Source organism: Cetorhinus maximus, chromosome 2, assembly GCF_964194155.1.
Source record: "Cetorhinus maximus chromosome 2, sCetMax3.hap1.1, whole genome shotgun sequence".
Lineage (NCBI taxonomy): Eukaryota > Metazoa > Chordata > Chondrichthyes > Lamniformes > Cetorhinidae > Cetorhinus > Cetorhinus maximus.
The window spans coordinates 54,599,182-54,623,911 of record NC_135880.1 but is presented as its reverse complement, the minus strand read 5'-3'; the positions used below and the strand labels follow the sequence as shown (position 1 = coordinate 54,623,911).

Genomic DNA, 24,730 nt, shown 5'->3' with positions numbered 1-24,730 from the left:
AGCATCAACAACCTTCGGGGTAGTGCATTCCAAAGTATCACAACTCTGAGTGAAAAATTTATCATCTCAGTCCAAATGATTAGCCCTTATCCTGAGACTGTCCCCCCGTGCTTTAGATTCCTCAACTAATGGAAACAGTCTCTCAGAATCCACCCTAGCAAGCTCTTCAGAATTGTGTAGGTTTCAATGAGATCACCTCTCATTCTTCTGAAATTCAGAGAATATATATATACTCAATATACTTAGTGTCATGAAGAAATATTAATGTATGTTATTGGAAATTTTTTTTTTGAATAGAGGTTTAGTCTCTGTGTGTGTTATATGGATTAAAGCCAGCTAATCTGGGTGCTTTGATATATAGTAGTTTTGAGATGTAAACAGTAAGGTAGAGGGTACATATGCATTTTGTTGAATAGAGCATTCAAGAGTGGGAGTGAAATCTTGCACCTAGCAATGTTTATATTATTAATAAAATTGGTACTATGAAAGGAGTTCAAAGGGCCTGGTTATACAATGATAATTTACATTCAAAGGGAAAGGCTGAGTATAACAAAAATGAGTTTGTATGTGCAGGTCAGAGGCATGTAAGATCTAAGCCTGTAAGCCTGCCACTGTGTCTGCAAAGGAACCAAATTGAAAGGAACCTCATTTTTAATTTGTAAGGTGAAAAATGCTTTGCCTGGTGTCTGTTTAAGTCTATTGGTTATTGTTGCCTTAGTGGAGATTAATTTGGGAATTTGTTAAAATTTATGATAGTAGTAATTTGTAGCCATGTGTATGTGTTTAATTTGTTGTAAATTAATATATGTTTCATTTAGTTTGATATAAAAACTTCTCGCGAACTGGTGGTCTTATTCCTGAATTTAGAGCTGCAACTCAAAACATACCAATTGAAAATATAGGTTATGACAGTTGTTTAAAGTTTCCCTCTGGGATTTTAAATAACTCAGCCTTTACAAACTGCTGTGTCATAACACTTAGTCTCTCATCATAATACAAGGCCCTCATCCCAGGGACCAATTTAGTGAAACAGAAACAGAAGATGCTGGTAAAACTCAGCAGTTTAACAGCATCTGTGGAGAGAAAAACAGAGTTAACGGTTCGAGTCCAAATGATTCTTCTTCAGAGCTAAAGAGAAGTAAAAATGTGATGAAATTTATATTGCTTGGGAGGGTGGAGCAGGTGAAGCTGGATAGAAGGCCAGCAATAGGTGGGGGCAAAGGAGAGATTGACAGAGATGTCATGAACGAAAGGACAAAGGGGGTGTTAATGGTGGTGGTACAGGCTAAAGGAAGTGCTAATGGTGGCATTAAGGTAACAAATCAGAATGAGATAATAGCAAGGACAAGGGTAAGCACCCTGGAAAGAACAACATGAACGAGTGACAGATGGCCCTTGTGGGGGTGGGATGGGGGAGGGGACAGTGGTAGGAAAAAAGATCAAAGATAAGACAAAAGGTAGGGATAAAACAATGAATAAAAATGAAAATAAATAAAAATTAAAAATAAGTGGATAAAAAATAAAAATGAATATTGAAAAAACAGGTAAAAAAAGGGGTGAGGATGGAGGAGGGAGTTCACGGTCTGAAGTTGTTGAACATAATGTTAAGTCCGGAAGGCTATAAAGTGCCTAATCAGAAGATGAGGTACTCTTCCTCCAGTTTTCACTGGAACATTGCAGCAGGCCAAGGGCAGACATGTGGGCATGAGAGCAGGATGGTGTGTTGAAATGGCAAGCGACGGGAAGGTCTGGGTCATGCTTGTGGACAGACTGAAGGTGTTCCAAATGGTCTCTCCAATGTAGAGCAGGCTGCATTGGGAGCAGCAAATGCAATAGACCAAATTGAAGGAGATGCAAGTGAAGCACTGCTTCAACTGAAAGGAGTGTTTGGGCCCTAGGTGAGGAGGGAGGAGGTAAAGGGGCAGGTGTTGCACCTTCTGCAATTGCATGGGAAGATGCTGTGGGAGGGGGATGAGGTTTTGTGGGGTGATGGAGGAGTGGGCCAGTGTGTCCCGGAGGGAACGGTCCCTATGGAATGTCGCTGGGGTGGGGGGTGAAGAGAAGGTGTGTTTGGTGGTGGCATCATGTTGGAGTTGGTGGAAATGGTGGAGGATGATCCTTTGAATGGGGAGGCTGGTGGGGTGAAAAGTGAGGACAATGGGGACCCTAAGATGGTTCTGGGAGGAAGAGGAAGGTGTGAGGGCAGAGGTGCAGGAGATGGGGTGGACACGGTTGAGGCCCTGTCAATCACAGAAGGTGGGAAACCTCGGTTAAGGAAGAGCACAGCATCATGCTTTCACGCCCACATATCCGTCCTTGGCCTGCTGCATTGTTCCAGTGAAGCCCAACACAAACTGGAGGAACAGCACCTCATCTTTCTGTTTTTGTTTCACATTTTCAGCATCCGCAGTATTTTGCTTTTGGCCAATTTAGCGAACCTTGCAGTATGTTACTTTCGTCATTGCACTTTGGGGACCTTAAGTGTCACTTATTAAAACCTACCTTTTTGAATAAGCTCTTGATTACCTATCCTAATGCCTCTTTTTCTGTCACTAAGTCAAATTTTGTCCGATAACACGCCTATGAAGCGCCTTGAGCGTTTTTAGAAGGTTAAAAGTACCAGCGGTAGTTGAAGGTACAATCAGTACATGTAGATCCCTCACCAAGATGGCGGCCGGCGCTCAGGGGCCTTTCTCACGCCTGGCGCACCTGGAAACGGCGGCCAATCATATCCCTGCAAAGCCACGTCGGCACTTTGTACTCATCAATTAAAGTTCGCGGATCATAGCTCTTTTAGGCGCTAAGAGCGCTAAAGTTCGTGATACGGAACTTAAAAATATCATCCAGTCGGTGTGAGTAACTTAGCGACTTTTGTTTCTCACTCAGTGAAATGGTTTTTGTGAGGCGGGAGCGGCGACATCTGTAGCCCGGGTCCTTCATGACCTCTACTGAAAGTGGAGGTTGAGCCATGGCGGCTGTTGGCGACTTCAAACCGGTTTAGACTGTGGGACGCGGCTTATATATGAGCACAGCGTGGGGGAGGCGCGTCTTGACGGCCTGTTCATTGACCTTCCTGCAGCTGAGGTGTCCGACATGGTAAGTGCGATCGTGGCTGTGGTCAGTGAGGCTGTATTTGCTCACTCAGTCGGTCTGAGGGTCCAATAGCCGGAGCTGTTCATCAATTTCAGCCTGTTTCAGGCTGGGATACACCAGGGGGACTCATATTTAACCCCAGGATAGTGTGGGGCAGGCCCCCTTTACCTCACCCTCAGGGGATCGGTTAATTCATTTCTGTAGAAATAATGCTCGATTTTTAAATGCATTTTCTCACTCCTATCACCCCACTTGTAAACCTGTTGACAAATGAATCGACAATCTGTTTCTGGGCGATGTGGATGGCCGTAGAGTAGGGTGAAATAGCAAAGATGTAAAAAGGGACAAGCATTTTCAGTACTTTGCTTGGTTACTTTTGCGGATCAATGCTTTATTAATGCAAAACTTTTCATCGGGAATTAAATAGGTGGGATAGAATCCATATTAAAGTTGATTGTTGATGGGGTGGCTTACCTTTCAGTCCATTGAGTGTCATTGGGGGTGCATTGATGCTGCTGCTGTATTGTTGTGTTGAATGATTTCACAATGCTGAAAAGCTCTAGTTGAAACTTAGAGCCTGGTTCCAATCTGAAATCGAGTGAAGCCTGATTTCCTGCACCTGCCTCCCATCTGAAAAATTGCTTCTTAAAAATAATTTCCATACATATGTAGTGCCTTTCACGGCCTCAGGATTTCGCTAGATATTTTACAGCCGACTAAGTACTTTTGAAGCAAAAACAGAAAATGGTGGAAATACTTAATATGGTGGCAAGGTCGATGATCTTTCATTGGGCCTGGAAATTGTTAAGAGCTTTAATAGTTTTTAAGGAAATGCAATGGTTGGGGAAGGAGAGGAAAGAACAAAAATGAATGCCTTTGGAAGACAGGAGTGATTAAATGGCAAAAGGGATGATGGCGTGAGGCAAAAAGAGGTAGTCAAGAAACAAAAGTTGTGAATGGCTACAGCAGTATCATATCCAACATGTTTTGAATAATTAAAAAAAGGGAGCAGTGGTGATGGTTTTAAATTGTTGAACCAAATATTGAGTCCGAGGGACTCTAAAGTGGCTAACTGAAAGATGATGCTCTGTTTCTTGAGATTCTGAGCTTTGTTGGATCAATGTAGAGGGCCGAGGTCAGAGTGGAAGTGGGGAAAAAGATAAAATGGCAAGTGACTGGAAGCTCAGGGTCGGTCTTGTGGATTAAACTGAAGTGTTCAAGCAAAGCAATCACCCAGTCTGCATTTAGGCTTCCCAATGTGCAAGTGACCATGTTGTGTACAGTAAGTGCAGCGCACTAAATTAAAAGAAAAACAAATAATATACTGTTTCAACTGGAAGGAGTGTTTGGAGCCATGGATGGTGGGAAGGAAAGAGGTGAAACAGCAAGTGTTGCATCTCCTTTGCTTGTATGGGAAAATGATTTTGGAAAGGGAGTGGGTGTTTGTTTGGGGCGGAGGGGGCAGGGTGGTGGTCCATATTCGAAGAGAAGACCAGAGGGACCAGCCCTTTCAAAATGCTAAGAGGAGAGGGAAAGATATTTGGCAGTGGATCATGCTGGAAGTGACAGAAATAGTTGAAGATGATCTGTTAAATGTGGAAGCTGGTGGACTGGAAGTTGATAAAAATGGGAATGGTATTGTAGGGAGGGAAGGGATGAGTAAAGAAGTGTGGGAAGTGGGGTGAACATGGTCAAGGGCCCCATTAACCTTGAGGAAAAAGGAAGACATTTTGGAAGCACTGGTGTAGAAGGTGACATCATCAGAACAAATGCGGCAGGGGAAAGCTAGTTCCTGGGAGTGAGAAGAGAGGGCTATGGCTAAAATGAAAGTGTAGCTTCCAGCTAGTGGTGCTGAGAAAGCACGGACTTGGAACGGATTCACTTTACAATATTTTCAAGAGTATGGAGGAATTTGAACCTCATTCTGGAAGGAGAAGGAAAGTAAATGCATCTTAAAAGAACCATGTTGCCACATATATGGCTTGCAAGGCTGAAGTTCATCCTTCTGTCAACAAAACGTCTGTCATACAAGGTAACAATAAAATTGGATTTAACTACCATATCTATCAGAAGGCTGAAACAGCTCCTCAGAAGCTGACGATTTGAGTGTGATCCTGATTACAAGTCTACAACATGTGAAAAGTTGTACATATATGCAATATTCTTTGAGTTGTATTTGAGGAAGAGAAAAAGAGTTACAACATGAAAACAAGCCATCCAAACCAAGTTTAAGTCAGTATTTACTTCTCATATTAGCAAATGGTTCTAATCCTTTTTCCTTCATTCACCATCCAATCTCATCCTGAATGTTGATGTTGCTTCTACCTCAGCCACTAACCTTGGAAGTGAAAGCCAAAGCCTCACAGCTGTGCGTAAAAAGAACTTTATCCTGCTTGAAATCTCGTACATTCGATCTTGTACCTATGAGCCCTCAACTATTGGAAACAGTCTGTTTATATGCAACTTGACCCATCCTTTCGTAATTTTAAATACTTCTGTCAGATTACATAGTAAACTATGTCATTCTTATGAGGAATAATCCAATTTCTCAAATGTTTTTAGTTTTTTAGTTTACCCGTTCACAGGACATAGAGGATCAGCCATGATCATATTGAATGGTGGAGCAGGCTCGAAGTGCTAAATGGCCTACTCCTGCTCCTAGTTTCTATGTGTTGTTGGATGGAAAATGCTAGACTGTCACACAAATTTAAGAATTATAATTAAGTGCTTGATCCAGAAACTGACATTCTTAACTGCAACACACATGGTTACTTGAAATAAAAATAGAAAATGCTAGAAATACTCAGCATATCTGGCAGTGTCTGTGGAAGAGAAAATTAATGTTTCAGGTCAATAACCTTTTATCAGAATTGGGGGAAAAAGTAGAAATGTAATAAGTTTTGAGCAAGTGAAAGGGCTGTGAGTGGTTGGGAAGAAGATAGAATGGAGGGCAGGAGAGATTAAATGACAAAAGGTTTCATAGTGCAAGGCCAAAGGGCATGGTAATGAGACGAGTAAAGAAACAAAAAATGTGCTGTTCAGGATCTTGCCATCCACATCTCCTCTAGGCACATCTTTGTTTTATTTACTTGTACCATTACCATGCCTTACACAATGAGAGATTAAATGACAGAAGGTTTCCTGACCTCCACTCTCTTTTTCTTTTGTTCATGGGATGTGGGCATCACTGGCCAGCATTTATTGCTCATCCCTATTTGCTCTCGCTCAGAGGGCATTTTTAAGAGTCAACCACATTGCTGTGGGTCTAAAGTAACATGTAGGCCTGCCCAGTTAAGGACGGCAGATTTCCTTCCCTAAAGGACATTAGTGAACCAGATGGACTTTTACAACAATCAGCAATGGTTTCATGGTCATCATCAGATTTTTAATTTCAGATTTTTATTGAAATCAAATTTCACCATCTGCCAGGATTCGAACCTGAGTCCCCAGAGCATTTACCTGGGTCTCTGGAATGCTAGTCCAGTGATAATACCACTATACCACCACCACCTCCCCCTCTCACTTACCTTCCCATTTCATCCGTCCCACCCTTTTCCCTTTCACTTGCTCAAAACCTATTACATTTTTAACTTCCTGTTTCTGATGAAAGGTCACAGACCTGAAATGTTAGCACTGTTTCTCTCTCCACAGATGCTACCAGACTTGCTGATTATTTCTAATATTTTCTGATTTTATTCCAGATTTCCAGCAACCTCAGTATTTTGCTTTTCTTTTTCTATGTGGTTATTTGACCCTGGTGCACAATGCTGTGAAAATAAGTCAATTATTAGTTGTTAATTTGACTAATATGTTGTTATAGTACAACATTCATATCAACACAAAATAACAGGACTACAACCTGACCCGATGAAAAAGAGAGAATTACATTCATTGAGCATCTTTCAGGACACCTCAGTTCATGCACAGCAAATAAAGTACTTCTGAAGTGTAGTTATTGTTCCAATGTGGAATATGTGGCAATCTATTTGTTCACAGCAAGCTCCCACAAACAGCAGTATGATGATGGTTCGTTAATCTGTTTTTTTGTGAGGATGATTAAGGGATAAATATTGGCTAGGCTGGGAAATCTTTGAAATAATGTCAAGGGATCTTTTATGTCCACTTGGGAGAGTAGATGGCGCGTTCGTTTGACATGTCATCTGAAAGACAGCATCTCTCTCAATGCAGCATTGAAATGTCAGCCTAGATTATGTGCTCAGTCCTGGAATGGGATTTGAACCCACTACCTTCTGACTCGGAGGCAGGAGTGCTACCAACTGAGCCCCCGCGACACCTAAGGCCGTTTTGTTCTTTATTGTTGCAAGCGGAACATTTGCAATGGATTAGTGCTGTAATGTGTCCAGTCTTAATGCACTGAGCTTAGACATTGGACTAGAAGCTATTATGTCTTTAATGTACAATATCATTGTAATGATGCAGGAAATAAGTAAGCTATTTCATCTTAAGGTGATCAGCAGTTTAATATTATGAGCTTACTTATTGCATGGATACATCAGAAATCCTTTGGTTGCTGAAATACAATTAACTTAAGAATAAGTATTATCTGAACAATGTAAACTTTGACATAAGGTTCACCCTGACTTCTTTCCCTTCCAGGGTGTTATAGGCGTGCAGTTGGTGGTTACAATGGTAATGGCCAGCATCATACAGAAGATCACACCTCACTACTCATTTGCTCGCTGGTTACTTTGTAATGGAAGGTATGGTGTTTATTTTCTACTGGGCTATGATGGGACTACTGTTTTAGTGATTACAGCTCAAGTTTGTGTATCTGGTTTTAAGACTATGAGCTTTTTGTCAGACTAATGTACTTCACATAAGAGGAAATTTGCTCAAGTGTTATTGAGTGAGTGTTTTTCTCTTCTTCCCAATTAGATTACTGTACACCATTTCTTAAATGGGAAAGAATGCTGTACTTTTTTTTTGAAGGTTGCTTTCAGATTGACCTGATGGAGATCTTGAGAACAAAAAGCAAAATATTACAGTTGTTTGAAATCTAAAACAGCTTTCAAAGCACTCAAAAGGTTAGGAAACAGCTGTCAAGACCACAAATCCACATTTTGTGTATTGAACATAATACAGATAAAACAACAACAATTGAAAGGGAAAGGAGAAAGTAGTGGGGAAATGCATATGACTGTAAATGGTGAAATAAATAGTTGCTTAAAATGCTTCGGTGAAGAATGGGAGATTAACAATGTTGGTGGGTGGTCTGTTGCCTTGGTGTCTGTTTGGTCCTGGATCCTGCTCTTCTTTGATATCTTTTTTTCCATACTTACCATTATACCTACCTATCCCGTTTAGCTATTCTCACACTCTCCATATCTTGTGCATATCTATTGTATGCTTTTGCATATTCTCTGTGTAAGCACTCTACAGATCATTCTATTTCTTTTTTTGCGTTCATGGTCCTTATGTTCATTATCACATGCCCACATGCTCCACCGCCCTTTCCACTTTCTCATGTTCTGTTCTTTTTTAAATCCTGTCCATCTTTAATTTTTAACGGATTTTGCTTGACCTGAACGTTTCCAATGTTTGAGGTTTTTGTGAGTTTGTTGCTGCCAGCCTTCTTGCTTCAGTTGACTGCTGGAGATAAAAATATTAAGGGTTTATTGGCAGAAAATCTCTCAATGTATTCCACTCTTATTTATATTCACTTTGCTTGTAGCGAATTTAGTTTTCCTGTTCGGTTGTCATGATCTCATTCAGGGACAAATGATTCTCTTGATCTTCACTTTGTGAGAGAGGAGTCTAGATTTAATATTTCCTTTTCCTCCCTCCCCATAGACTGATGCCTTTTCATGTGAGACATGTCAAGTCAATCTGTAGGAGCATTGGCTTTTGTGACTCCACATGAGTAGCAACCATATATACATGTGTCTGACTTGGTAAGCAGATCAGGATGCTTGTCTATTTTCTTTAATTTTGGTTGCTCTGTTCAGTATCTTGGACTATTGCTTAACCACAGTGATCATCAGCCCTAAAAAATAAAGTTTCTGGATTTTGTTCTTCACTGATCTTGGTCAGGATGGTAGTGGTGATGTTGCAGTTGTCCTTTGCTTATCCAGGCTAAGAATGAGAGAGAAGCAGTTGCACAGAATTTGGTTTTCCTGATCATTAGCCAGCCATCTTGATATCGCACTTGTGTGGACTGCATGTCTGACTGGCAGGGCAATAAAAGGCTTCATAGTGAATAGCCTGCTATTAGTCACTGTCCTGATTCAAGCGGAATGAACGCTTTGAGCAGGTTACTTGAGGATTTGTTTTCATGGAATTGAGTTATTGCCAAGGCAGGAAAATCAAGAGAACAATATTCAGAGAGGGTGAAGACCAAAATAAATCTCTTGGGTGTAGCAAATGACTGTCTGGGAGGCGATGGTGTAGTGGTTTTGTCACTGGACTAGTAACCCAGAGACCCAGAGTAATGCTTTGGGGACCTGGGTTTGAATCCCACCACTGCAGATGGTGAAATTTCAATTCAATAAAAATCTGGAAGTAAAATTCTAATGATGACCATGAAATCATTATTGATTGTTGTAAAAACCTACCTAGTTCACTAATGTCCTTTAGGGAAGGAAATTGGCCATCCTTAACTGGACTCGAGATCCACAACCCTCTGAAATGACCTAGCAAGCCACTCGGATGTATCAATCCACTAAAAAGTCTTAAAGGAATGGAACCAGATGGATCACCCAGCATCCACCTAGGCACAGGAAACGACAATGGCAAACTCAGCCCTGTCAACCCTGCAAAGTCCTCCTTACTAACATCTGGGGGCTTGTGCCAAAATTGGGAGAGCTGTCTCACAGACTAGTCAAGCAACAGCTTGACATAGACATACTCACGGAAACATACCTGACAAATGTCCCAGACACCACCTTCACCATCCCTGGGTATGTTCTGTCCCACTGGCTGGATAGACCCGGCAGAGGTGGCCGCACAGTGGAATATAGTCAGCAGGGAGTTGCCCTGGGAGTCCTCGACATTGACTCCAGACCCCATGAAGTCTCATAGCATCAGGTTAAACATGGGCAAGGATACCTCCTTCTGATGACCATTTATCCACCCCCCTACCCCACCCCCCCCCTAAAGCTGATGAATCAGTGCTCCTCCATGTTGAACACCACTTGGAGGAAGCACTGAGAGTGGCAAGGGTGCAGAACGTACTCTGGGTGGGGGACTTCAATGTCCATCAGCAAGAGTGGCTTGGTAGCACCACCACTGACTGGGCAAGCTGGCTGAGTCCTAAAGGATGTAGCTGCTTGACTGAGTCTACAGCAGGTGGTGAGGGAACCAGCAAGAGGGAAAAACATACTGGACCTCATCCTCACCAACCTGCCTGCCACAGATGCATCTGTCCATGACAGTATTGGTAGGAGTGACCACCGCATAGCCTTGTGGAGACGAAGTCCCATCTTCACATTGAGGAATACCCCCCATCATGTTTTGTGGCAGTACCGACGTGCTAAATGGGATAGATTTTGAACTGATCTAGCCACTCGAGATTGGGCTTCCATGAGGCGCTGTGGGCCATCAGCAACAGCAGAGTTGTACTCAGTCACAATCTGTAACCTCATGACCCGACAAATCTCCCACTCTACCATTACCACCAAGCCAGGGGATCAAACTGGTTCAATGAAGAGTGCAGGAAGGCATGTCAGGAGCAGCACCAGACATTCCTAAAAATGAGATGTCAACCTGGTAAAGTTACAACACAGGACTATTGCATGCCAAGCAGCAAGTGATAGACAGAGTTAAGCGATTCTACAACTAATGGATCAGATCTAAGCTCTGCAGTCCTGCCACATCCAGTCGTGAATGGTGCTGGACAATTTAAACCACACTGAAGGAGGAGGCTCCACAAATATCCCCATCCTCAATGATGGGGGAGCCCAGCACATCAGTTGAAAAGATAAGGCTGAAGCATTGCAACAGCCTTCAGCCAAAGGTGCTGAGTGGATGGTCTATCTCGGCTTCTTCTGGAGGTCCCCAGTGTCAATTCAATTCACTCCACGTGATATCAGGAAATGGCTGAAGGTATTGGATACTGCAAAGGCTATAGACCTTGACAATATTCTGGCAATAGTACTGAAGACTTGTGTTCCAGAAGTTAGCGCGTCCCTAGCCAAGCTGTTCCAGTACAGCTACAACACTGGCATCTACTCAGCAATGTGGAAAATATCCCAGGTATGTCCTGTCCACAAAAAGCAGAACAAACCCAACCTGGCCAATTACTGCCTGATCAGTCTACCCTTGATCATCAATAAAGCGATGGAAGGGGTCATCAACAATGCCATTAAGTGGCACTTGCGCACTGACGCCCAGTTTGTATTCTGCCAGGGTAACTCGGCTTCTGACCTCATTACAGCCCTGGTTCAAACATGGACAAAAGATTTGAACACCAGAGGTGAAGTGAGGGTGACTGCCCTTGACATCAAAGCAGCATTTGACTGACTGTGGCATCAAGGTGCCCTAGCAAAACTGGAGTCAATGGAAATCAGGGGGAAAACTCTCCACTGTTGGAGTCATACCTACACAAAGGAAGATGGTTGTGGTTGTTGGAGGTCAATCATCTCTGTTCCAGGACATTACTGCAGGAGTTCCACAGGGTAGTGTCCTCGGCCCAACCAACTTCAACTGCTTCATCAATAACCTTCCTTCCATCATATGGTCAGAAGTGTGGATGTGTAATCATCGACGATTAATGTTCAGCACCATTCACGACCCAGATACTGAAGCAGTTCATGTCCAAATGCAGCAAGACCTGGACAATATCCAGGCTTGGGCTGACAAGTGGCAAGCAACAACACGACACAAGTGTCAGGCAATGACCATCTCCAACAAGAGAGAATCTAACTGTCACCCCATGACATTCGATAACATTACCATCGCTGAACCTCCCCCACTATCAACATCCTGGGTGGGGGGAGGGGTTACCATTGACCAGAAACTGAACTGGACTAGCCACATAAGCATTGTGACTACAAGAGCAGGTCAGAGGCTAGGAATCCTGTGGCAAGTAACTCACCTCCTGACTCTCCAAAGCCTCCAACAAAACTCAAGAAGCTTGACACCATCCAGGAGAAAGCAGCCTGCTTGATTGGCACCCTATCCACAAACATTTATTCCCTCCATCACCGATTCACAGTAGGAGCAGTCTGTACCATCTACAAGATGCACTGAAGAAACTCACCAAGACGCCTTCCAAACCCACTGCTATCTAGAAGGATAAAGACCACCATCTTGGAGTTCCCCTCTCAGCCTCTCACCATCCTGACCTGGAAATATATTGCCCTTCCTTCACTGTTGCTGGGTGAAAAACCCTGGAACTCCTCTCCTAACAGCATTGTGGGTGTACCTGCACCACAGGGACTGCAGCGGTTCAAGAAGACAACTCAGCACCACCTTCTCAAGGGCAATTAGGGATGGACAATAAATCCTGGCTTAGCCAGCAACATCCCCATCCCATGAATGAATATATAAATGAATGATAGTCTGTCTGTCTCTCACTCACTAAGGGAGGGCACACTTCGAGTGAAAAACAGAGGGTGATCTATGTCAAGGTAAGATAAATTGTTTTGAGCTTCATGGGTTGAGTATTATGCATTCAAATCTGCATTTCTATTTTAATCCTATGTTAAATTTTCCCTGGCACAGTTTAACATATACTGTTGGACACCTTCCTTGACTTGGTTTCAAAATTCAACCCTTACTTAGCATTCCTGAGCATTTTGGTATTGATCTGACAACTTTTGACTTCTGGTTCTATTGTATATGCATTGTATGAGGTTGAGTAATGAGTTATCTTGTATTGGTTCTCTTGGGAATTATAACCAAATCAAATGTTCTGTTGTACAGGATCTTTTTCAAACTAATGTTAGTGGTTGTCGCCTTGCTTGCCCTTGGGGTACTGTGTGTTACAAATTTGGATTAGTTAATGTTTGTCACCTGATTGCTTATCACTGTTTTTCAAGAGATAAATTGAACACGAACTATTAGCTAGCCAAACATATAACATTTCTTAAGGATAACAAGGTGATAATCATTACCATTAGTTTGAAAACTTTTATTGATGCCAAGATAAAGAAAGAAACCTAACAGGGAACAATCAATATCCAATTCAGACAATTATTTTGTTGCTTGAGGCAAATGTTTGATTTGCAGTGTATCCTGCATGTTGAAGGTCAATGAGGTTACATCCCTGTTTAAAAAGTGCTTTTAAGTGTGGTTGATTTGCATTCTTGATTACAACTGTTTGCAAGTAGTTTGTCCAAATCCTGGTCATTGTGATCCTATCTTACTGCCTACTCCTGCTGTTTAAGAATCCATATCCTTGTTTTCCTGTTCCTGAATTGGGTAGTGGTACACATGTGTTAGAGAACATTTCTTAGCTAATTTCACCACTGTCAACACCTCTTTGTCCTTTTGTCTATGACATCTTTTGGCAATCTCCACCTATCATTGGCCCTCTATCCAGCTCTAGCTGTCCCATCTCCCCCCCTCCTAAACCAGCTTATATTTCACCTCTTTTCTATTTTTCCTTAGTTCTGATGAAGAGTCATACGGACTCAACGTTAACTGTATTCCTCTCCGCAGATGCTGTCAGACCTGCTGAGTTTTTCCAGGTATTTTTGTTTCTGTCAGAGAACTGTTTCATTCTGTCATTGATTGTAAGTTTAGTGGTATTGTGAAGGTCTGACTTTACATGCCATTTGGTGCAACAAATAAAGTTGTTGGGACCAAGAGCTTGTTGATAAACTCCAGAGTTCTTGAAGATGTGATTGGCCCTTGTAGTGCTGTACGTAGAGGATGCAAGCACGGTCCAGGTAACTTATTGGCCATATATCAAGCTGCCATCTCTGAAATGGCTGGTCATTGTGGGGTCATGGCAGTTTCAGATGTCTTAAGTTTTGCTTTTGGCTACTTCTGTCAATTCAAACATCTAAAATCATTTGAAAGGGAACTTTAGTTACCATTGCAGATGCTATGCAAGTAGACCACAGGCAGGCAACAGTTTGTCCAGCAATGTCTAGATTTTGGCTTCTTTGAAAATCTACAAACAGCCATGAGTAGGATTTCTCTACACTGATTTGTGTGTGAGTTGTGTAAATAATCTGTATTCTCTGAAGTAGCATACTGATTGAACACAAACTATTAGCTAGCCAAACATATAACATTTCTTAAGGATAACAAGGTGATAATCATTACCATTAGTTTGAAAACTTCCATTGATGCCAAGATAAAGAAAGAAACCTAACAGGGAATAATCAATATCCAATTCAGACAATTATTTTGTTGCTTGAGGCAAATGTTTGATTTGCAGTGTATCCTGCATGTTGAAGGTCAATGAGATTACACCCCTGTTTGAAAAGTGCTTTTAAGTGTGGTTGATTTGCATTCTTGATTACAACTGTTTGCAAGTAGTTTGTCCAAATCCTGGTCATTGTGATCCTATCTTACTGCCTACTCCTGATGTTTAAGAATCCATATCCTTGTTTTCCTGTTCCTGAATTGGGTAGTGGTACACATGTGTTAGAGAACATTTCTTAGCTAATATCACCACTGTCAAAATCTCTTTGTCCTTTTGTCTATGACATCTTTTGGCAATCTCCACCTATCATTGGCCCTCTATCCAGCTCTACCTGTCCCACCCCCCAACCAGCTTATATTTTACCTCTTTTCTATTTTTCCTTAGTTCTGTTGAAAAGTCATACGGACTCAACGTTAACTGTATTCCTCTCCGCAGATGCTGTCAGACCTGCTGAGTTTTTCCAGGTATTTTTGTTTCTGTCAGAGAACTGTTTCATTCTGTCATTGATTGTAAGTTTAGTGGTATTGTGAAGGTCTGACTTTACATGCCATTTGGTGCAACAAATAAAATTGTTGGGACCAAGAGCTTGTTGATAAACTCCAGAGTTCTTGAAGATGTGATTGGCCCTTGTAGTGCTGTACGGTAGAGGATGCAAGCACGGTCCAGGTAACTTATTGGCCATATATCAAGCTGCCATCTCTGAAATGGCTGGTCATTGTGGGGTCATGGCAGTTTCAGATGTCTTAAGTTTTGCTTTGGCTACTTTTGTCAATCCAAACATCTAAAATCATTTGAAAGGGAACTTTAGTTACCATTGCAGATGCTACTGCAAGTAGACCACAGGCAGGCAACAGTTTGTCCAGCAATGTCTAGATTTTGGCTTCTTTGAAAATCTACAAACAGCCATGAGTAGGATTTCTCTACACTGATAAGTGTGTGAGTTGTGTAAATAATCTGTATTCTCTGGAGTAGCATGCTGATTAATTTTTGCATGAAACCAATTATAACTGCAGTAAATTTTGTGAATGCTTTTGATTTTAGTGCCAGTCAAAACTTAGAAATAGAAGTACTTTTTATTACTGGTAATGGGTGTACTCTTGAGCTGGCCACTTATTTGGTATGCTGTATGGTGTAGGATGGGCAATCATCTTGAACATGAGGCCCAAGCCACAGTGGAAGCCTCTGGCCATTTGGCCTCCTTAATTTTTTTTTTTGATGGTTTACTAAAAAACATACATTTTTAATAGCTGGTGAAGTTAGTCCAGAGTTGGCGAAATGAAGAGGCCTTGGAGGATTGTGGGACTAGAGGAGATTAGAGAAAAGGAGTCATAAGGCAAAGTAAGCAATGTTCCTGCTAAGCTGCTGGGGTTTGTGGTCATGCCACAACCTGAAAGGTACCGTGCAGGCCTTGTTCTTTGAGAAATGACAGAAGTGGCCATGCAAAAATATTTAAAATGGCCATGTACTGTAGAAAAAAACAGGCCACCCAGAGCAGCTAAATTTTAAAGGGAACATTGCATTTGGGGATTTGAATACAAGGATGAGCATTCTGAGAATGAAGTATTGTTTTACTAGGAGCCACTGGAGGTCAGCAAGCATACAGTTTAGATACTGGAAGCAGAGTTTTGGATGAATTACTTTAGAGAGGATGGAAGATGGGGAAATTGGCCAGAAAGGCATCAGAATTGTCAAATCTGGAGGGTCTGGTGGAATGTTGTTTTTTTTCTCATCTGTGTCCTCAAAGTTCAGAAATCAAACTCGAAGCTCCTCTTCCGAACCCTCTTCTAGATGCAGCCTAATGTTAACCAAGGCCACATGCAATGTTTAGACAAATAAGTCACCCCTTTAGCTAAATATCCCAACATTTTATTTGCTTTCTTCATCCTTTAACTGATATCTTTCAAATTCCCCAAGTTTCTTTGCAGGATTGTTACATTTTAAAAGGGTAGTTTTCTTAGTGTAATCCATATCTTCGCATCTTCCACCTAACCTCATGATGTCAGTGTTAATCTCCAGGTGTTTCATTGCTGTCAATGACCTAACCTGTCCAGATATCTTTGGATTGTGACATATTAATTAGTGTCATTGGCTATTGCAGCCTATTTCATATCTATTGCCAACTTAGGCACCTTAGAGTCTGATTTTATGAAAACTATAAACAACAATGGCTGCAATATTGACCCCTATTGAACTCCTCTGACACCTGATTGCTATCTCCCCACACATTGCCTCACTTGGCTGTCACGTATCAGATTAGGTAATACTTTGACTCACTGGGTTAGATGGAAATTTATGCGGAGCAGTGTCAATTGCCTTCCTGAAATTCACTGGTTTACTTTTTTCCAGGTGGATCTGTAACCTCCAAAGAACCCCAATAGATTGGTCAAACTGGCCCTTCTGAATATGTGCTGACTCTCTTCAATCAGACCCAAACATTATGCCTCCTCAGAGTCTCGAATAATATCCCCACAATTCAGATAAGGTTCTCTGCTCTGTAATTTGAAGGTTCACCTTTGCCACATTTTTAAAGATGGAGCTCTTATTTGCTACTTCTAATCAATTAACTGATGCTCATGAGCTTTCCTGTTCTTGTAGTCTTCCAATACGTGGAAAAACTCAGCAGGTCTGACAGCATCTGTGGAGAGGGATACGGTTGACGTTTCGAGTCCGTATGACCCTTCGTCAGAACTAAGAAAGAGAAAATGGGGAGTTGGCATGAGTCATAGCAAGCCTCAGTACCGAAGGCAAGCAGGTATAGAAGTCTCAAAGTTTCTAGTTTATTTCTGTTTTTATTTAGTCCAAAAAAACGAAGTATGGCAGGCATCTCAGTCCTGTGCAGTGCTCACCCTGGACCATGTGGGAACTCCATGATGTTTCTCATATTCTGGGCAACCGTGTGTGTAGGAAGTGTGGTCAGCTGGAGCTCCAGGTTTTGGAGCTTGCACAGCAACTGATGTCACTGCAGTGCATTCGTGAGACTGAGAGCTGGTTAGATGCCATGTTTCTGGATGTGATCACCCCACAGCTTAGGGGCGTGCAAGAGAGAGAATGGGTGACTGCCAGGCAGTTAGTGCAGGAGTCTCCTGAGTGCATTTTGCTCTCCAACCTATACTGAGCTCTAAATCTGAAGAGAGCAGCCACAGCTAAATACATAGCACCATGGGTAGCTAAACTCTGCAAGGGGGAAGGAGGAAAATTGGGAAAGCAATGGTGATGGGGGATTCTATAGTTAAGGAAACAGCCAGGCATTTCTGCAGCCACAGATGTGAATCCAGGATGGTATGTTGCCTCCCTATTGACAGGGGCAAAAATGTCACTATGTTGCTGCAGTGTCCTCTGAGGAGGGGATGGTGAACAGCCAGAGGTCATGGTCCATGTCGGTATCAACAATATAGGTAGAGAGAGGGATGAGGTCCTGCAAGTAGCTTTTAGGGAGCTAGGAAAAAGACTAGCACGTAGGATCTCAAAGGTAATGATTTCCAGATTACTTCCGGTGACATGCGCCAGCAAGTATAGAAAAACAAGGAAAGAATTGATGAATGTGTAGTTGGAAAGATGGTGCTGTAGGGAGAGCTTTAGATTCCTGGGATATTCGGAGTGGTTCTGGTGGAGGTGGGGACTTTAGTGGCCTGACAGATTGAGCCGGCTGTGCTTGGGTGCGATGTCCACGTAGGGCGGTTTGCTAGTGCTATTGGGGAGGGTTTAAAATAATAACAACAGAAAATGCTGGAAAAATTCAGCAGGCCTGGCAGCATCTGTGGAGAGAGACAGAGTTAACATTTCGAGCCTGTATGACTTCTTCAGAGCTAAAGAGAAGTAGAAATGTGATGGATTTTATACTGTTTGAGGAGGAGTGGACACTCCCTTTGTCTTATATCCATGACATCTTTGTCAGTCCCACCTTAGTTGTCACCTATCCCTCACCTTCCATCTCGTTCTACCTGCTCCACCCCCTCTTAAACAATATAAACTCCATCACATTTCTACTCTTTAGCTCTGAAGAAGTCATACGGACTCAACGTTAACTCTGTTTCTCTCTCCACAGGTGCTGCCAGACCTGCTCAGTTTTTCCAGCATTTTCTGTTTTTATTTCAGACTTCCAGCATCCACAGTATTTTGCTTTTATCATAGAATTTAAAGTGACCTTAGAGGGCGATGGGAAACAGAATGTAGCATTAGGAAGAATGAACAAGTTGCACAAAGGATTGGGAGAAGCAGATAGCACACGAGTAAGAAATAGTATGGTATTAAGTGGGGTAAGAGGTAATGCAGTAAGGTCTAATTTAGGTTTACAGTTCATATATGTAAATTCAGAAAGTATGGTAAATAACATTGAGCTGCAGGCACAAATACCCCATCTAAGAATATGATGATGGGGTGATAACGTAGACCTGGCTTAAAAAAGGGCAGGACTGGGTATAAAATATTCCTGGATACAAGAGAAGGCAAGAAAGGAGGAAGGGTGATGGTAATGATTAAGTGCTGGAGAGAGAGATTGTCCTGGAGTGGCCAAGGACAGATTTTATTCGGTTAGTGTTAAGAAACAATAGAGGTGCCATTACACTGCTGGGTGCATTCTATAAGCTACCAACTGGGAGACAGTCACTGACAGCCGTGATCTCTTGAGGCTGACTGTTGGAAGGGATTAGAAGAGGCGAGCAGAACGAAAAGCTCAACTGGCTGAGAGGAGGGCCCGGAGAAAACAGGCCAGCGAATTATGCACTTTCTCAGCCCACTGTCTTCCTTTGCAGCAAATGCGACAGAGACTGCCATGCCGGAGTGGGGCTTCTAAGTCAATCTAGGTGATGCTTAATACAGTTTGCGTTGTGGTGGTCAACCCTATCATCTTATGAAACAGAAGGCTGCCACTGTGTGCATTGCGCTGTGCAGCGGGAGACAGCTAATGTTGAGGAATCAGGAAGGACCACGAATATCCGACAAACTGTTTTGAATGGTTATGTTCAGTGGTAAAGTTGATGCAGAACCAAATGGAGCAGATAAACGTCCAATCCAAATCTATGATGAAATGGCAAAAAAAAATGAAGCCTAACCTTAGCAAAAGGTTCAATTATTTCCTGTTGTTGCAGATCTACAAGTATGTACTTTGCTCCAACCTTTTATAGGGCCTCCTGCCAATCGAAGAACACCTTCAAATTCCAATTGTAGCCAGGATGTGCCTCCAATATCCTCAAATGAATGTACCAATAAGAGATTCAGCATACAGTAGCTAGGTATCTTTTCCTGCCACTATTGTACCACTGGAAAACTATAATTTAGTGCAAAACATGTACAAAAACAAAGAACTTAATCCACCCCCTGGAATTCTGACACACAGGAGTTTTATTTCATGAGGTTAGAATTTCCTTCTGTGGGCAAGAAATGGATGTTTCCGGGTCCTGCACCTGCCCTGAAGTTGGGGGGGAAATGGTCACTCGCGCTGTTTTTCACAAGGGTGCCTTCTTAATAGGCCTGAAAACAGGTTTGGTGGCCAATTAGTGGTGTGGAGGAGGGGGGTTGGGAATAGAGTTGAGACTATTGAAGTACGAACCTGATTTAAACAGAACATGTCAGCCATTACTGTGGCTGTTGTTTCACTGCTTTACCTTCAGTATGAAAGGTGCCTCAGGAGAGGCAGAGGCCTGGAACCAGAGACGAGACACACCCTCGATTCACTAGGTCCCTGACCTGGATATCCTTCTTGACCTTAAGGGAGAGAAGGGAGGTTGTCTTCCTGGAGATTGGTTGGTGGAGGCCACCCATCAAGCCTAGCTAAGTCTGGATGGTGACAATCAACAGGAGTGTGGGGCACAGAATCTGGGTTCAGTGAAGGAAGAGGTTCCATAACATGATTTGCCCTGTTGAGTGCAATGCCAAACCCTCAGGGCAAGCCTCTGGGTATTCACATGGCAGCAGACACACAGCTGAGGAGCCTGAAGACAGATGCAGTCCCTGAACATGGGAGAAATGTATGCTCAGCACACTTGCTCATCCCTTAGAATGGCTCAAACATAGTGCTGCTCAGCTGCTGCCAGGTCAGAAACATGCAGCTTCTAATGTAAGTGCAGGAGCAGAGGGATGGGAGAGGACATATGTACAAATCATTGAAGGTGGCAGGGCAGTTTGAGAAAGCAGTTAATGAGGCATGAGATCCTGGGTTTTATATGTAGGGGTATAGGGTATACAGACAAGGAAGTTATAATAAACCTGTATAAAATATTGGTTTGGCTGCAACTGGAGCATTGTGTTAGTTGTGGGCATCACACTTTACAAAGGATGTGAAGGGATTAGAAAGATTGCAGAAAAGATTCATGAGCATGGTTCCAGGAATGAGGAACTTCTTACGTGGAGAGGTTGGGGCTATATTCACCTTAGAGAAGAGAAGATTAAGAGGAGATTTGATAGAGGTGTTCAAAATTTGAGGGGCCTGGACAGACTATATAGAGAGAAACCCTTTGGAGGAAGGCCCTAGAACCAAAGGACACCAATTTAAGGTGATGGGCTAAAGAAGCAACGGAGACATGAGGAAAAATTTTTTTTATGCAGCGAGCGGTCCAGATCCCACCTCATGTATCATGCATTCCCAGGAAACGTCGTTTTGATTGTGGGCAGGCTCTTGTTTGCCTGCCACGCCATCACCTCACCGCTTCGTCACATGAGCGCCATATTTCAAGTGCAGTCGTGCGCACACCTCTGTGTCCTGCACAGAAGACACGGTCCCAAAAGGCAAGAAGACTGCAGCACCCCACCCCCCGGTTTAATGATGCGTCCCTCGAGTGCCTTTTGGACACAGTGGAGGCCTGCCATGATGTCCTCTACCCTCCCCCCTACCCTGCTCTGGCCGTAGGAGGGGCAGTAACATCGCTAATCCAGCATGAGAGGCGGTGGTTAGCGCCAATGCCTTGCAAAAGAGGACAGCCACCCAGTGCTGCAACAGGATGAATGGTCTCATTTGTTCCGCCAGGATAAGTCACGCTTCTCATGTCCCTCAACACTCTCACTCTCAAACCCATCATACACCCACAAGGGTGTCTCGTCTCAAGGGACAACACCACTAACTCTCTCACACACCCTCACATTTCCATCATGCTCATATCCTGTCCACCCTGTCCATGTCTTCGCTCACCACCAAGCATTCCACGCAGTGCCATGTGTCCTGCTCTCTCACTCTCTCCATCTGTTTTTATGCAGGAGAAACTGGCTCAACAGCAGGGATAGGTCCCAGACCAAGGGTAGAGTGGCCCACATTAGGCCCCTCACTCGCTTTGAGGAGCGTGCCATTGTGCTGACTGGTGAGGATGTGGACCATGCCTGTGGCAATGGTGAGGTTGGTGGCAAACATCCTTGTGAGGATCCTGAACCACAGCATCCCTCTGTCTACGCAAATCTGCTCTAGATCTAGGTCCCACCAAGGTGTGTGTCACTGTGCTGGTGGAGGGTGTAGATAAGCACTGTGACAAGGGTCTTCCAGGCTGCTTACTTCCAGGAGAGCCCTCTCTCCTGCTTTTGACTTTGCTGCCATGCACTAATTATCTCTCTTTTGGTTCATAGGGAGCTCTGCCAAGCGACCAACACCCATAGCCAGGACCCCTAGTCCCTCAGCTTCATCCCCATCCTCATCTCCAGCCAAGAGGACAACTCCCCCATTGAAGAGCTGGAAGTAAGCAGCCTGGAAGACCCTTGTCACAGTGCTTATCTACACCCTCCACCAGCACAGTGACACACACCTTGGTGGGACCTAGATCTAGAGCAGACTTGGTTCTCAATCTGGTAGTCACTGCACGGACACGTGTCTGCATTAGGGGGAGGCAGCTTCAGCCGAGCTCCCTGGCACTCTGAGGACTGCTGGGAAAGAGGCATCTGTGATGTCCAAAGTAGATGATAAGCCTCTGGATTTTACCTTCATACCCATCCTGGAGAGTAAGCAGAAGGCAGGGGAACATCACGCAGAGCTGTTGGAAGCTCTCAACAGAGTGCTCCTGAGTCAGAGGGGTGCATCCGCGTGCTCTCTGATGAAGTGGTGCCCACATGTGTGCGTATGGCGTTCTCCATGGGGAGGATGGCAGACACCATGGAGACCCTGGTCCAGCAGAGCGCAGAGATGTGTGCAGACCTGCACTCCATCGTGGTAACCGTGGGCAAGTTCCTGCAGTGGCGATGCAAGAGGGGGAACGGGGCACCTCGATGTCCCTGCAGCTGCTCCTTCCCCTCAAGGGAGTTGGGCCTGGGCCTTCAGGTACCAGAAGGGAGGAGTGGCAGCTGGACACCCCTGGGTCATCCATTCAGGGATCTCAGAGGCTGTCTGCTCCATCTGAGTCACCTTGGCCTGTGACCCCCTCATCCTCGCCCTCTGTCACCGCAGAGGGAGCAGCTGGCCCACAGGAGGACAGCCAAAGCAAGCCAGGGGCCCCAAAGCCTCAGATCCCCAGAGGACCCATGCAAAAGGAATCAGGCAACAGGGCCAACCATTGCACAGGCTGTCTCCACCCGTGCTGTGGATGGCAGGGCAGCATCTAGAAGTCTGAGGCGTTCAAAAGTTAAATTCCGATCGCAGTTGGTTGTATGGATGTAAGCATTTTGTCACTTTACAACCTGAAAATATATTCACTTTCACTGACTAATGTGTAATGGTGTCTTTCAGCTTCATTGACAGGCTTCGTTAGTCATCCCCTGCATCCCACCCCCGCGAGATGCAGCCGGTCCATGAGTGATTCTGGAGGGAGAAGTGTGTGTGGCAGGGCCTTTTGGAGACTTGTACAAGCGCACTCCCACGCACGTGGATTCTTCCAACATCAGTCATCTCAATGTCCTGAGCATTTTCAATGCTGCCTGCTGGGGTTCGCTTTCAGTTGACCATCTGAGCTGACCTGCATCTCCACCCACCCACTGCACTCCCATGCAGCACCTGATCTCACCCACCACTACTCTCGTTTGACTTTCAATTTGGCAAGCATGGTGCGTGTAACATTTTTCTTCAAGTACCTCCATCCTCTCCCCTCCCCCAGTCACCCATTTCCTTTCCCCCATCACTGTTGACCTCCCCTACTTTGATGAAACTCCTCTCCCCCCCAACCCCCCCCCACAAACTCAACACCTCTACCCCTCAGTCGTTTCTAGATCTTCCTTTCCCACCCCCCCAGTAAATGTTCCTCTCCCAAACATAGCTGGACCTTCCTCTCCACCCCCTCAACCATCATCTGCTGTGAGCAGATTCTAATGGTGACTTTCCAGCTTCTGTGAGCTGCTTCGCGGTGGACCCATGTCCATGAGAATCCACCCAACATGCCATGCCATGGACATTCCACCAGGGCCTGGTTGCTGTCAGGCTCCAGCACCTTCTGCTCCTCAGATGTCCACGATGTGAGCAAGGCCCTGATGGTTAGTCCCAACTTCACGTCACGCTTGTCAACACGTGTTCTGCACCAGCATGTTTTTCCGCTGACATGGGCAGATGATTCAGCGGGATGGCCTTATAATGATATGCAGATATATTACAGTGAGGTTCCTGATATCCAATGGTGGGAAACGCGGCCCACCATTGGGCAAAGTGGACGATTGCAAACTGGTTTCACGACATTGTGAAACCTATTTTTGGCCTTCTTGCCATATTGTTCGCTCACGCCACTGAACACACTCGACGCCAGTGGGCGCGGACGATTCCAACCTATGAATCTCGAAAGTTCAGGGTGAAATGAAAACAGAAATAAGCAAGGCATGAGAAGAGACTTGCAATCAACATAAAAGGGAATCTAAAATCTATAAGCGTGTAGGTGATTAAAGGGTGTAGTAGGAGAAGGGGTGTGGCTGAAAGAAACCAAAAATGGGATCTATGCAAGGGGCACCAGGTAATAGATGATTAGCCATAGTACTCAAAGGATGATGAACATCTCAGTTCATTAGAGAGAGATAATTGGTTATATGTAACTTAACCGAGTTAAATGGGATAGACTCTGAACAGATCTAGCAGCTCAAGCTCGGTATCCATGATGTGCTGTGGGCTATTGACAGCAGCGGAGTTGTATTCAACCACAACCTGTAACTTCATGGCCGGTTATAGCCCTCACTACCGTTATCATCAAGCCGGGGACCAAACTTGGTTCAGTGAGAAATGTAGGAGAGCGTAGCAGGAGCAGCATCAGCCATACCTAAAATAAAATTCCAACCTGAAGAAGCTAGAACACATGACTACATGCATGCTAATAATCAGAAACAGCGTGCAGTAGACCGAGTTAAATGATCCAAAACCAATGGGTCAGATCAAAGCTCTGCAGTCCTCCCATATTCCATTGTGAACACTGGTGGACA

The 24,730-nt window shown here is 44.0% G+C and overlaps 1 protein-coding gene and 1 long non-coding RNA gene across 10 annotated transcripts in view; one reads left to right on the top strand and one right to left on the bottom strand.

Moving 5' to 3' along the window:
* The window catches only part of LOC144690354 (uncharacterized), a 29,227-nt gene extending 26,568 nt beyond the window's left edge, over positions 1 to 2,659 (bottom strand). Inside the window, exon 1 of the long non-coding RNA XR_013578870.1 lies at positions 2,503 to 2,659. This is a non-coding gene — a long non-coding RNA (uncharacterized LOC144690354). The remainder of the gene's footprint in view (positions 1 to 2,502) is intronic.
* Positions 2,660 to 2,928: 269 nt separating this feature from the next.
* tmem161b (transmembrane protein 161B) overlaps positions 2,929 to 24,730 on the top strand; it is a 105,371-nt gene continuing 83,569 nt past the window's right edge. For 3 of the 9 annotated variants that reach the window (XM_078564807.1, XM_078564799.1, XM_078564781.1), the window contains exons 1-2: positions 2,930 to 3,096; positions 7,711 to 7,814. In XM_078564807.1, the coding sequence (XP_078420933.1) occupies positions 3,094 to 3,096; positions 7,711 to 7,814 (107 nt within the window). In that variant the 5' untranslated portion in view covers positions 2,930 to 3,093. Of the gene's footprint in view, positions 3,097 to 7,710; positions 7,815 to 24,730 lie in introns of those variants that run through there. The other 6 variants (XM_078564843.1, XM_078564817.1, XM_078564790.1 and 3 more) reach the window with 5 other exon arrangements.